At 36.6% G+C, this 14299-nt stretch overlaps 1 protein-coding gene across 1 annotated transcript; it reads right to left on the reverse strand.

The window, feature by feature from the left end:
* Positions 1–766: 766 nt before the first annotated feature.
* Positions 767–9620, reverse strand: irf10 (interferon regulatory factor 10). Its single transcript, XM_084720716.1, has 8 exons — positions 9164–9620; positions 6769–6964; positions 6435–6511; positions 5896–5953; positions 3388–3489; positions 2906–3292; positions 2342–2460; positions 767–1301 (listed from the first exon to the last, which is right to left on the reverse strand). The coding sequence occupies exons 1-8, from the start codon at positions 9332–9334 to the stop codon at positions 1197–1199; spliced, it is 1215 nt and encodes a 404-aa protein (XP_084576842.1). The 5' UTR covers positions 9335–9620; the 3' UTR covers positions 767–1196.
* Between the last annotated feature and the right edge of the window lie 4679 nt (positions 9621–14299).

The following is a 14299-nucleotide window of genomic DNA, read 5'->3' on the forward strand; positions in this document are numbered from 1 at the left end:
AATCTCGCCCTCAATCTAGCCCTTTGACCATTTTCTAATTCACAATAAAAATAAAGTGATTCCAACTGCTTTTTTCCAAGAAGGAGGAACCTGTATGTCAGTTTTGTATGATGGTATAAATTAAGATGTTAGTAAAAGAGAGAGCGAGGGCTGTGGAACAATGTAGTACGATCAGACAGTGAGCTGCACAGGAGATGACAACTATTAGCCGAAGAGAAGCAAAAGCTGCACAGAAAAGAGGATAGTTATGATCCAGTAAATGTATATTTTATATTAAAAGCGCTTAAATATACTATTCAGTCTGTCCCTAGTAAAAACTGTAAAAACTAATTCAAATGTTACTAAAGTATTTACAAGTTAATGCAGTTACTGAATGCAGTAAAATCCTTGCACCAGGAGTGTTAAGTTAATAAATTAAGCTAATATGGCAGTGCATTTGAAAATAAAGAATTTCAAAGAAATATTAGTTATGGTTAATTTATCAGATAAATAACATTATAATGAACGTTTCATTATTAGTTGCACCCTGGCTTCCTGTCATTTTGTGAAAAGTGGCCCCTGGGAAAAGCAAGTTGAATATCACTGCTGTAGGAGAACTTACATTAGCCAAGAAACTCACGCAAACACAAAAGGCCTTTCTAGATCCAGTGTTTGCTTTGTCCGTTCTGGGCTACTGTAGAAACATGTCACTGCAACAGGGCAGCCTTCATGGACGAGGACCCATGGCCTCTGTAGATAGAAACGGCTCATTCTAAGGCGATGATGATTGTACATTATTGAAAACATACCCTTGAATATTATATTACATTTCTGACATATACTGCCATTAAATCCTTGTAAATCTTACACACTGGACCTTTAACAAAAAATGCATGCATTATTTTTACATTAATAGTATGTTATAATTTTTTTATCGGGTTAAACACATGCAAGTGATAACTCTTGCTAATGTAGCTGCACATGGACGGAAAAAAAATCACTACATGGTAAAAAAATAAAGGAAATTACTTTTGCTTTACACATTGCAAACAGTTCTACAATGCAACACCTCCACTGTGTTGTTCATATACACATCTCAAGTGACGGTACTCTGTATTTGTTGCTCTGCTCTTTGGATGTCTATCATGATGAAGCTCCAGTAATCCACGTGTATATTGTTCATGGCTACTCTGGTGCAGGGTAGCTTCTCTGTCCTCTTACATCTTCTCTCCTTCTGTGTTGGAGCTGAGAGTCGGACACTTCTCCTCAACCTCTCCTAAGTTGTACTTCTGCAGCATCTCCACTGCGAACAAGGGCACCACCTGGCCAACAGGACACAGTGCAGTACACAATCAGTATGCTTATGAGGACCTCTTGTGGTGGTTGAAGATGCTACAGCTGCGCTCCGACTGACAGGGAGCACTCACACAGGAACTATAAAGGTCTGCCTGGATTGTCTTACATGAGAGAGATAATAGATACTGTTCAACATGTCATAAACATCATGAATAACTCTGTAAGACCAAGCTCATGGTGTTTGGCATTTGAGAAGTTTAAATGGTTGATCAAATCCTTCACAGCAAACCAGACTGACATACTGTTCACATCACTCAACTCTGAGTCTGACTCTACATAAGAGTATTAAGGCCAGACCTGAGGGGAAAATAAGAGCAGAAAGATTCTTATTTCGTATTTCAAGAAAAAAGCTGAACTTTCGGTATAAGTCTCGGGCACTGGAAAAAATAAATCAGATAAATAAGATTATTCTTTTTTTTGTCTCAACATTTCAACTGAATTGTCAAAATGCACTGCAATTTTTTTTTCCCAATTCTCATACCTGAATTTATATTGATATCTGCCGATATTGATTATGGAATATTGGCTTTACACACACATTACATTGCTTTTCTCTGTTTTGAAAATAAACTATCTCCAAACTAAGGGCTTGTTGAGGTAGCCAACTGTTGAGCTCAGTCAGTTGCAGACTGTTTCATGTTACATTCATAGTCCAGTGCAAGCTCCGCCCATAAGTCTTTCAGGACAAAAACTGTTTAATTAAACATCAGACTGGATCAGTACATGGATCAGTGACATCAGTCTGAAATCCAATGAGTGAATAACGTCAGTATCGGCACCCGATACCAATAGTGGATCAGCTCGGTCCAAGCTCTAGTAAAAATCTTAATGTGAAAGTAAAGCATTTCAAAACTGAGTCCTTGATTTATAGGGGAAAATACAATCAAAAATTTACACCCTCTGTACAACCAACATTTACACACAGGCATTCAGGGTCAAAGTGCAAGAGAATTGATGTTTAAAAAAAACAGTTCATCAAACAATTCTTAGCCCTTTTTCCACCCACCTCAGCCATGATCAGCTTCCTGGCTTTATGTGTGTTAGGGTCTGGATATTCCTCTCCAAAGCAAAGCTCGATCTCATACGAAGGTGGAGGGCCCTTCCTCTGTAAACAGCTCTGGAGCTCTGCACACATTAACATTTCAAATCAGACAATTCAGATTTGATCATTAACAAACTGCCTCTTTGCATACAGTAATAATATGAAATTTGTCATTCTCTTTTCTTTCAAGTCACAAACAATCTGTCTTTCTTTTAATAAATCATAGCCTGGGTCCAGACACAAAAATATGAATGCAACGCTTTTGTTTTCAGTCCTGTTTTTCATAGTTCAGCACAAGTTTTGAGTACTTGTCCCTTGACAAGATAATCCACCTGACAGCTGTGGCATATCAAGATGCTGCCTGAGCAGCGAGATTAAAGTGTGCACAGAAATCTGGATCTTTAACTACAACTTGGGAAAAATGGGAGCGAAAACAAAATTGCTACATTCATATCTCTGTTGCATGTAGACTTTTAACAGTGGTTATTTTGGTTTTTGTTCTGTTAATGTATGTACGCACTGCCTTACCGTTGAAAAATGTGGGCATGTCGAGGAGTTTGAAGGTCTTCTCTCGCTCCAGTTTGTTGGGCCGGTCGGTGTGTCGGGCCATGGGACCGCTCCAGTACACCCTGCCCTGGCAGAACCGCTTGATGAACACCCCATCTGGGGCCACCCATAATAGCACACCCCTCTCTAGATGACAAAGAAGACGGTTCATTGCTTCAGCCAGGCTTGGCGGCAGGGATATGGAGCTTGGGGATGGGAAGGAGAGCTGCCGGGCAGTGCAGGGCCCATAGATGCGTTCATTTCCCAGGGGGACACTGCCCTGCATGATGAAGCACCCATCTGGGCTGTTGGTGGTCACTTTCATCACCCTCTGGCCGTGGTACAACAACGTCACCTGCATTCTAAAGTCTGGACACACAAAATGTTCCAGGTCATGCTATGCAAAGGTCAGTGACGTGTTCAGGTGATTTTGTTTTTGTGCGTAATCCCACAAGCTTTCTCACCTGATATTTTAAGTGCAGACCTGACGAAAGCTGGAACAGGGCTGTCAGTTTTAGGTTTTATTTCCGTGAGCTCACAATACATATGCTCCCTCATGAGATTCTCTAAAGAAGAAAAGACACAATATACAATCAGTACTTTCTCAGTAGTACATCACAAGGGGCTTCAAGATTTAATCTTTTTTTGTTTTGTTTTTCTTGTTTTAAATTCCTACAATCATGTACATGTAGGTTCAACATGGTTAGTGACAGGGTCCTATTTGAGCAAACCAAATGGTGTCTATAAATATTTGTTTATTGGATCTATATAGTCCCCAAATGTCTCTGCACATATGAGCCAAAGATAAGGCAAAGATGGAATACAAGTAAACATTCCCAAGTCCCATCCCACACTGTATCCTTATTTAAACCTATGACTGGGCCAAGGCCAACTACAAGCAGTGATCCTTATTGGAGAAAACAGGCTGTACACTATGTTTTTAGTAACTTATTAATCCATCCCCCTTGCAAAGACATCCCGAGATCTCACACTGTATGACTTCCTGTTTTAAAGACAAGACAAAGCATGTCTGTAACCACAGTGTCTAGACTCTAGGTTGTTTTGTGCAACCAATGGCATCACAAGAAATAAAGTACATTTACTTAAATACTAATTCTTAAGCACAAATTTGAGGTACTTGAGTATTCCCATTTTATGCATTTATACCTTATTCCACTACATCTCAGAGGCGGCCATGAACATTATACATATTCAGGTAAATATTTTTATGCCTGTCAAGACCAAACCACATATCTCCAAAGTTGGTGATTTTGCAGTTGAATTTTTCTGATTAACTGAAGGAGTGCGCTCTCCTACTTCTTAAGCTAAATAAACTATTTTAAAAACCCTCTTGAATTAGCTGTAAAATGCGTTGTCACACAGGTCAAAACAGGGCTGCTGTTCTGACACCATGAAACTTTGACTTTTTAGACATTTGTGGTTCTCACAGGACATGATGGTCATATAGAATATGATGCATTGCTGTAAACGAACAGTGTATGAACTAGTTAAAATGAGCTCAACCTTAAAGATATACTGGAGTTCAATACAACATAATTATACATTAATGCAGCAGTAACAGTAATTCAAAAACATCATCTATAATACAAACCTAATTCCAAAAAAGTTGAGACGTTGCGTAAAACACAAATAAAAACAGAATAAAATGGTTTGCAAAAACATTTCAACCTATATTAAACTGAATACAGTAAAAAGATGAGATATTTAAACTGATAAACTATTGTTTTTTGTAAGTACACACTCATTCTGAATCTGATGCCTGCAACACGTTCCAAAAAAGATGGGACAGGAGCGTGTTTACCACTGTGATACATCACCTTTCTTTCTTTTAACAACACTCAATAAACTGACAAAGCTGACATTTACACAGTTACACTTTCACACCTGGAAGCTGCCCAGTACAACCACAGTCTTATCTGCCAGCTGCTGAGCAGTTAGTGTGAAGGGCTTAGCTCAAAGGCATCTCAGTGGTGGAGGAGGGAGGGACAAGTGCTGCTTTCACTTTCCCCACCTGATCCTGCCAGTCAGGGGACTGAACTGGCAATCTTCTGGTCACAAGCTCGCTTCTCTAACCGTTAGGCCAACCTGTCCACAAATATACTGCAGAGTAAGACTTTTACTTGTAATGGAGTGTTTTTACAGTTTGGTAATAATGCTTTTACTAAAGTAAAAGATTTGATTACTTCCTTTACCACTGGGCAGCACTACCCTCTTATGATGTTGTCACGATGCTGTAATCTTCTTTTTTTCATTATGAGAACATGTCAATTAAATCGATACGATTCTATAAAGGACCTGTGTGTAGGGTTTAGTAGCATCAAGTGGTGAGTTTGCAGATTGCAATCCCCTCGCATCACCCTCCCCTTCCAAGCCCAGCCAAGAAACTTTACTAAAAACACAAAAGGTCCTCTCTAGAGGTTTGTCCATTCTGAGCTACTGTAGAAACATGGCAATGCTACATTATGACCTCCACGGAGGAGTACGTACACCCTCTGTAGATATAAACAGCTAAGGTAACAAAACACGATTCTTATTTCCAGGTTATTAAACGCTAATCAAAACATATGTATGAATATTATATTACATTTCAGCTATATTCTACCAATAAATCTTACAGGCTGGACCTTTAATTATCTGTTTCAGTTTTGTCTCTAGCCCTGCGATGAACGGAATAAGCGGTTACAGAAAATGAATGAATGAGTTTTGTCTCTCCTGATTGAAATGCTCTCAGGCTTGCTCAAATAAGATTAAAATACCAGGCCAAAACAAATACTATGTCCACATGGATATTATGACTGGTACAAAAATTAACTTTTGATGACTTGAGTTTTTGAGTTTAGGAATCAGGTTGACTGCTTTAATTGTTGGTGGTTGTAAAGAAAAACGAGGGGAGGATTGTCTTTCTGATGTCGATGGGCACATATATAAAACAGTGAAACAAAAACTCTTACCAGTCAGTGGTTTTGCTTCTTCTTTACTTGCTTGAAATGATTCCTTCTGATAATGAATCTACAAAAACAGAAACCAAAAGTAGGAACACAGACCATGAGGTTTATAACTGAGATTTATCTTTTTTTATGATTATTATGGTATTACAGTAATAAACAACCATGTCAGCCCCATGTAAAGTCCTCCTCAGTTTGGACAGCTCAGAAAAATACAGGAAATACAAAGTGTTTCAACGCATTTTTATAAACATTACATGGTTACACCGTGCACATATGGAATGCTTTTATTCAGTGAGTCTTACTGGCAGGTTTGACCTGGACACTGAGATGAAAATGGTCTCCCTAAGATTTTTGCTGATTTAGTCAAAATTTTTCTATAAACAAAACTTATGCCATCAAAATCTGATTATTTCACCTGTTTTTAAAACTCAAAAAAAATGTATAAAAGAAATTTACAATTGAACAACTGTGTGCACTGTAAGAGCAGTACGTAATCCACTGTCAACTATTCACATAGCTCGCTGGCTCTGTTTTCATCTTACCTGTTTGTCTGGAAAACCAGGACTTCTTGGAGACTTCTTCGCTTGGATGATTACTTCATCTTTTGTCTGGGGAGGCTCTGAAGAGAGCAACAGGTGGGAACAAAAATAAGAGCAAACACAAAATGAAAAGAATGAATGACAATAAAGTCAAAAACATTCAAACTTTCACTCATTATATAAAGCAATTCATTCCTTGTGTTGATTGTTTTGATTGATTTTTTTTTCTCTGTCTCATTTTGGCGCAATTTTATGTATTAAGAGGACACCGCTGCTGAACAACAGCTCAGGTTAAATCAAAAAAACGACATGAAAGAAAAGGAGCATTTGTCTTCACCTGCTGGCTTGGCCGGCCCAGTGTCATGGTGGATAAGATAGACCTTATAGGGTTCAGTGATGTCCAGCTGGTTGCGTTCAGGGACCTCCTGGAAGTCTGTGCTCTTGTTGAGTGCACAGCGGAGACGAGTCTTCCACATGGTGGGGTCAGCTTTATCCCTCCCCTCCCTGTATTTCCCTTTGTACACAGCCCAGGCCTGAATTATGAAATATGACATGATTATGAATGAATAATTATGTGGAGGAAAAAAATGATTTAATGAAAAAAGAAATCATTAACTACTGGTTAAACACATCACATTTGAATAAATACATATTATTTTCTTGTTGAGCAGTGTCATTGTATTCATAGGGAATGTATCCCTGAAATGTGCACTAAGTTGCTCTGTTATGATTAATGTCTAATTAAATAATCTCACAGCATTGATAAAGCAGTGCGCTTAATGTGTACTGTAAGAAAATAATTAGATGTTTCATTTATATGCCAGCCTTTAAATTGTGAGTTTATTTAACTGTAATGGAATAATGCGTCCAGATTGTTTATTGTATGCACTAACAGAAATCTCAGTGAATTAAAGCTATTACAAGGTATTTTTAAGTCATTATAAAACAGTCTCAGTTTAATGCCGTTGTCTATATATAACCTACATAAATTAACAAGGCCATTAGTGAGAGGATCAGCTATTTCTAGTTATTTTTAATGGCTGCCGCCACGTCAGATTCTCCATAAAATCAGATGAAATGAGCCCGTGTTTACATTTTCCCAGGCAAAATTACAGTGAGTAATATGTTTGCAAGTTAAAAGAAAGAAGAAGGAGATTTTTATGTATGTAACTTTATTCTTAATGCTATATTTTGTGGTTTTGGCAGTGGAAACACTACCACTTTTGTTCACAAGGGCCTCAAAAATCAACAACATATGAAAATTCCTTGGAGGAGCTTTAACTTAAATGAACTTAAGACACTGAGTTCAGTCAACAACTGTTTAGTTTTAAGGTCATAGTGGTTTTCTGGTTTATCCTTTCAGTAGTGGAGGATTAGTTCCACACATTCTACAGCTTTTGCTATGATGTTTTTTTTGTTTTTCTATTTATGCTTTTTGCGTCTTGTCTTTCATCTTTTTTTGTGTGTGTACTACATATAATATTATTCACTAACATACCACAGCAAATTCCTTATGTTACTTGGCAATAAACCAGATTCTGATTCTGCTGCTGATAGCTACATTCATATCATTATCAGTGGTGACACATGGTTTTGTCATCTTGGCGCCTTATAAATGTATAAATTAAATGTCTTTCTTTAGGTTAGCATTGTTCCATGTCTGTTCCCTAAGTTCTGAAGCTGTCCTGGTTGCAATAACTAGAAATTTTGAGATATATTTAAGCTAACAAACTTGTGATTTACATTTACTATAATGTGAAACTCATTATTGTTTGAATAATCATTAATTTACTCATTCAGTACACTAAATCCTAAACAAGTATAAGAATGAAATAGTAAAAAGAACTACGGAAAACTGATACTATTTTTTCAATTAAAAAAGATTTCTCTTTACAGTTTTCCCACGTGTGTTATTCTTAAACACTTAAGCAACATGGCATTGCATCAGACCACTGAAAGGAAGCGGTAACTTCTCAACAGGGAAGACTTCCCAGATTAACCAATGATTCGACTCTATATGAGAGCTGCAACAAGGAGTTGATTCATTAATTATCTGATCAAAAGAAAAATAATTGTCAACTATTTTGGTAATCAATAAGCTGCTTGTCTTTCTCATTTATGACAATAAATTAAGGGTTTTTCTGTTTTGAACTGCTGGTTGATAAGCTTCTTCTTCTTCTTTTTATTTAACAACTATAACAACAACAACAATAATGATGATATTATAATGATAATAATAATAATAATAATAATAATAATAATTTTTATTTAGGCATATCAATTTCGTTTAGATACCGAATTAAATTCTATAAACACATGGGAAAGACTGTTGTCACTTTGCTATTTGAAATCACTGACACTTTTGCAAGGCAATTAACTAACAGGCTGGACAAGATTTTACTTACATACCTAATCTGTAAGCCTAATTAGAAACCTGTTTCCGCAATTAGTAGCTCAACAGTGTAGCTGCAGTGTGCGATTGTTTTTATTATTATTATTTTTTTTTTTTATCAGTCAGCTCCTTTGTATTAGTGCTTAAATAAATATATAAATACGTTCAGCAAAAAAGGGAAATATGGTTTTACCTAACTTACAACAGTTGACTGGAGAGACCCAACGGGATCAATTCCTCTCTCATGACGGACATAATAAAATTGTATCTGACCATAAATAATATGTGAATCCACAAGATATATTTGAGAATATATGAAACAGACTGAAAGTGTTGTGACCTTGAAGAGAGCTGCATCCGCCGTCTGTTTGTAGTCCTTCTTGGCTGCGTGTTTCCACGGGATCCTGAACATAGTTTTGGCCTCATCCTCCCAGCACAGTCCTTCATATTTACCACTCTCTATTTGAGCTATCAGCCACTCTTTCATGTGCATCTTGGCTCGTGTTTCCATCTTCAACACAGACTTACGATCGGACAGGAACAACAAAAACTCTCATGCATGTGCAGAGTCGCTCGAACACTTTAATCACGTCCCCACCTTACAAACGATAAAAAAAATCAATAATTTATTATGATCCCGCTCAATATGATTTTTACTTACACTAACTAATAACTTAATAACATAATGACTTATATTTTAAAAAAAAATTCCAGACAAACAGACCTCACCGCAAACTTAAATGCAGAAGTCCTTCCTAAAATTATGTGCGCTCTTTAAGAGCGAAAGCGAAAGTTTTGAGCTCAACTTGATGCTTTCGGTTTCCCCTGCTTGTTGAGCTGCAGCGAAAGTTTAATCATTTCCAAGTAAGGTGCAAGAGGGAGGTGATAAACGAGCAGGTCATGGTGAAACAATGTCTGCATGGGAAAATAAATGCAGATGCCATGCTTTGTTTGTCCATTTTGCGTAGCCAGAAGGCAAAAAATAAACAAACAAACAAGCAAACAAAAACGACTCGATCCTTTATTATTATTATTATTATTATTATTATTATTATTATTATTATTATGACACTGATCACCAAACTCAGCCAGCAAAATATTCCTTACAATGTTGAAAATGTTGGAGAAGACTAAATCAATAAAAGTAGACAAAAGTGCTAAAAAGAATTATGTTCTGTTTTCTTGATTGGAAAATTCTCTTTCCATCTCCCCCCACAGGAATCAGCATGTGGGCAGCAGCAGTGCATTAATCACATAGACCAGACTGAAGCACACATACACCCACACTGAGTCTCACACACACACACACACACACACACACATACACACACATATACAGATAAGTAAGAATCATAACGAAACGTTCATGTGAAAATGAAAGTATGTGGGTGTATGGTTTTCTCTCTCTCTCTCTCTCTCTGTCTCTCTCTCTCATGGACTCCTCTCACTCCTCTTCGTGCTCTACAGGGTTTAAATACTGACTGAATATGTAACCACTCAGGTCAGGTAATGAGCGGATGAAGAATAGAAACCCAAAGTTCAGACTGATAAGAAAGACATCTAAAAAGATCAAGAGTATGATCTAACCATGTGTGGACAAACACATTGCACTCTATGCCCAGCAGAGGGCAGAGTAAAGCTGTGTTACTGTCTGTTCCCACACAAAGTGCTCTGTTTGATATATAACTGTGCAGCAGATACAGTATATATTATAAAAACCAATTAAATTAATTGAAGGAGAATGCAAAAACTTTACGCTGTTATTAAAATCCAGGTTTCAAACTGGGTTCAGAGAACAAACTAGGGTCCTTGAGTGGGTTGTATGAGGGTCCCCAGCAAAAGGAGGAATTGACTATTTTAGCTGTTATCACATTTTTTAATAAGTTGGAACAGCAAGGAGAGAAATAAGGTTACCAGTTTTGATTGATAGTATGTTTTAATGATCTTAGTTCAATCAGTGATGACTGTTTTTTAAATTTTCTAACTGAAAAATAAAAATAAAATACTCAGAGGGGATTCATTAAGATAAAATTCTCTCAAATTTGGGGTCTGTGTCCCTGACATGAAAATGTTTAGGAACCCCTGAACAACAGGAGCTGATCAATTATGGGAGAAGTTAGCCTTCAAATCTTTCTGCCAGAAAGGGCTTTCTGACATATTGTTAATGGTCTATTTGAACCAAAACCATGATCTTTCTTTAAACCTAACCAAGTAGTTTTGTTGCGTAAACCTCATTAAACTGCAACAACAAAAAAGAAGGAAATAATAGAAATAAATAAATTAGAAAATAAAGAGCTTCAGTGGGAGTTGAACCCCAATCTTCTGGATTAATAATATTTACACTTAATATTTAACCCGTTAATATTCTACAATATAGAAAGAAAGAAATTAAGAAAGAAAGAAAGTCTGTTCTGGTCTTGATGAAAATTGCTTTACTGGGATTTGTTCAAGTGCTAAAAGACGTTAGCCAAAAATCTGTTTCATACCAGCTTGCAGGTGGTGTTGGTTGGTGTTAACGATGCCAAGTGGCTAGAAGAACAGCAGCCAGACAAATAGAAATCTCTAATAAAAATCAAATCCAGCACACTTGTGATGAATATTTTGAGAATTATACATATTGTAGAAATATTTCAAATTAATTCTTCCATATCAACAGAAAACATAAAATAACTGTTAATGGCTTTTAAATAAAGAACCAAGCTGCAAGTATTTTCCCACAATCCACTACAATCTAAGTGCATTACACAGTTCTTACTACATGATGCCAATGTCAAATACTGTACAAGCCCTTTCTATTCATATAGCGACTTTCATTGCACATCAGCTCTGTGTGCTTTACTTTAAAATCCACCCACTGACAGAAAAAAAACCCACATCCACCCTACAGATACAAACCGCACACACACACACACCTATGCACACACACATATTCACACATACAAGCCTGAGTAAACACAAAATATTTTCAGTTTGCTTCTGAAAATCAGCAGGTAAAGGAGTTAGCTACAGTCAGAACAAAGACTTGTGCCACAGCGTGTAAGAAAGTACAACCAAGGCAATTTAATTCTCCTTTTCATCCAGATTCAATAATACCACATCAAGACTTTAAAGATTCTTTATAATTTCTTTCAGCATGCAAAAAATAAAATTTGTTTAATATTTAAAATAAAATATCAACTGCAAAAATAGTATGAACTGTAAATGGCTTTATATAAACAAGAAATACAGAAACACTTGGTAAACTGTGATCGTCCCACAACCCACTGCAATCTGTGCAGTTTTTATAACATTAACATCAGATATTATGCTATCCCTTTCTAAGTCCCATGGCTTCATGGCACCAGATTCAATCTTTTTTAATTCCCATGTCGGTGAAACTTGTGAGCATGCTAGAAACTTTCATATGCTGAGATTAACTTCCAGAAGCACATATCGTATATCTTCAAGACTACCTTTTATCATTTTCTAGAAATATATCAAAAGTTAGACGCTTCCCGTCACAGTCAGACTCTGAAAAATGGCTTCATACTTGTATTTCCCATAGACTGGATTACTGTGGTGCAGTTTTTGTTGGACTGGCAAAGCAGATGTTTAATAAACATCATCTTATTCAGAGTGTACAAAACCAAAAGGTCTGAACACATCACTTTGTTTTCATCCTTTCTTCAGTGGCGTACATATTTTGATGTGCTCACTGAATATACACAGGACAGTTCCCTTAGATCACCATGTAAAAGTCTCTTCATAATACCTTGAATAAACTATAAATCGTCTTATGGTGCCTTCAGTCATTATGGTTCACCTCTCTGAAAACAGTCACTACTTTTAACAGTAGACTAAAAACATATCTTATCGTTTGCAAGCTTCAGTTTAGGTTTAAAGTTTGTCTTTAACGTTTTTCAGCATTATTATTGCTTTTATTCGCCTTTTAATAATAATAAATAGGGGATGTCACTCAGCAGATGTCCACTGGACAATAATATTCAAATGTAACTCCTTTGTAATCACCAACATTTTCCTTAGTAACTGCAACATAATTACATAGTGTTTCTCAGTAACTCTAATTGATTATAAATACATTTATTTTGTAATTTATTTAATTAAATGTAAGCAGTTACATGTAATTAATTTGGCATTGCTTGTATCATATTAGACATTTGTGTGAAATTTTGTTAGTGTATGAATCATAGAGTTATGGTCATAAACATGTTTTGTAAGGTCACAGGGACCTCTGACCTCTGACCTCCAAAATCTAAGCAGTTCATCCCGAGTTCAAGTGGACGTTTGTAACAAATTTGAAGATATTCCCTCCAAACTTTCCAAAGATATTGTGTTCTCGACAGTGGAACAGATGTGGGGTTACAGTGACGTTTGACCTCCAAAATTGAATCACTGCATTCTTCAAATGTCCAAATGTACGTTTGTGCCAAGTATGAATAAATTCCCTCAAGGCGTTCTTGACATGTTGCGTTCACAAGAATGTGATGACCCGAAAACATAAAGGTTCTGGTCACAGCTGTCGCAGACACAGAGCCGCAAACTTTGTTAAGCTTTTTCAAAGTCTTTCAGTTTACATTCATGAATGTGCACAATAAAACAAAAAAGGCTGATCAGTCGAGTAGTATGGGAGGTTAGCTGGAGATGCGCACACACACATACACATGCAAGTGACGGAGCAGCGGAGGTAGTAACAGATCCTTATATGTTTTTATCTTATCCTACATTTTTTTAATATACTAAGTAACACCTTCTTGTCTTCTTTATTTTATATGTTTTCAAGAAATATGTACAATGCATTTTTCTGCTTTTATTTTGAGGCACATTGAGTTTATGTCTGCTCTTTGTATTGTGTTATATAATTAAAGCTTCATTAAAATACACCCACCCAATGACAGAAACAACCCACATGCACGCACAGACATAAACCACAGACACACACTGATATAGACACACAATAACTTATCATAAGCCTGAGAAAACCTGAGGTTTTCAGTTTGCTTTTGAAGGTGGAAACACTTCTCAGACAAATCTCAGATCAGCAGGTAAAGGATGTAGCTACAATCCAGGCAAATATTTGTGTGGGAATGTGTAAAAAAAAAAAAAAAAAAAGTGCAACACCAGCGGGTGTACTTGGCAATTTCAATTCTGCTTTTCATTCAGATTATACAATAACACAACAAGGGTTTAAAGATTGTATGTCAATTCTTTCAGTATGCTGTATTTGTGCTGTATTTACATATATATACGTCATTAAATTACTGTGATTAACTGAGATTTGAATGCAGTTAAACTACCACCCAACCACTGCAAATTATACTTAAACTAGCTGAACTACATGTAGTTATCTACACCCCAATACTGCACCCCACAGACACAGACATGCACACAATAACTAATTATAAGCCTGACAAAACATAAAAGTGTTCAGTTTGCTTTAGAATGTGGAAACACAGACAGCTATCGGGTCAGCGGGTAA

Source organism: Lutjanus erythropterus, chromosome 6 (genome assembly GCF_056507025.1).
Source record: "Lutjanus erythropterus isolate fLutEry1 chromosome 6, fLutEry1.hap2, whole genome shotgun sequence".
Lineage (NCBI taxonomy): Eukaryota > Metazoa > Chordata > Actinopteri > Lutjaniformes > Lutjanidae > Lutjanus > Lutjanus erythropterus.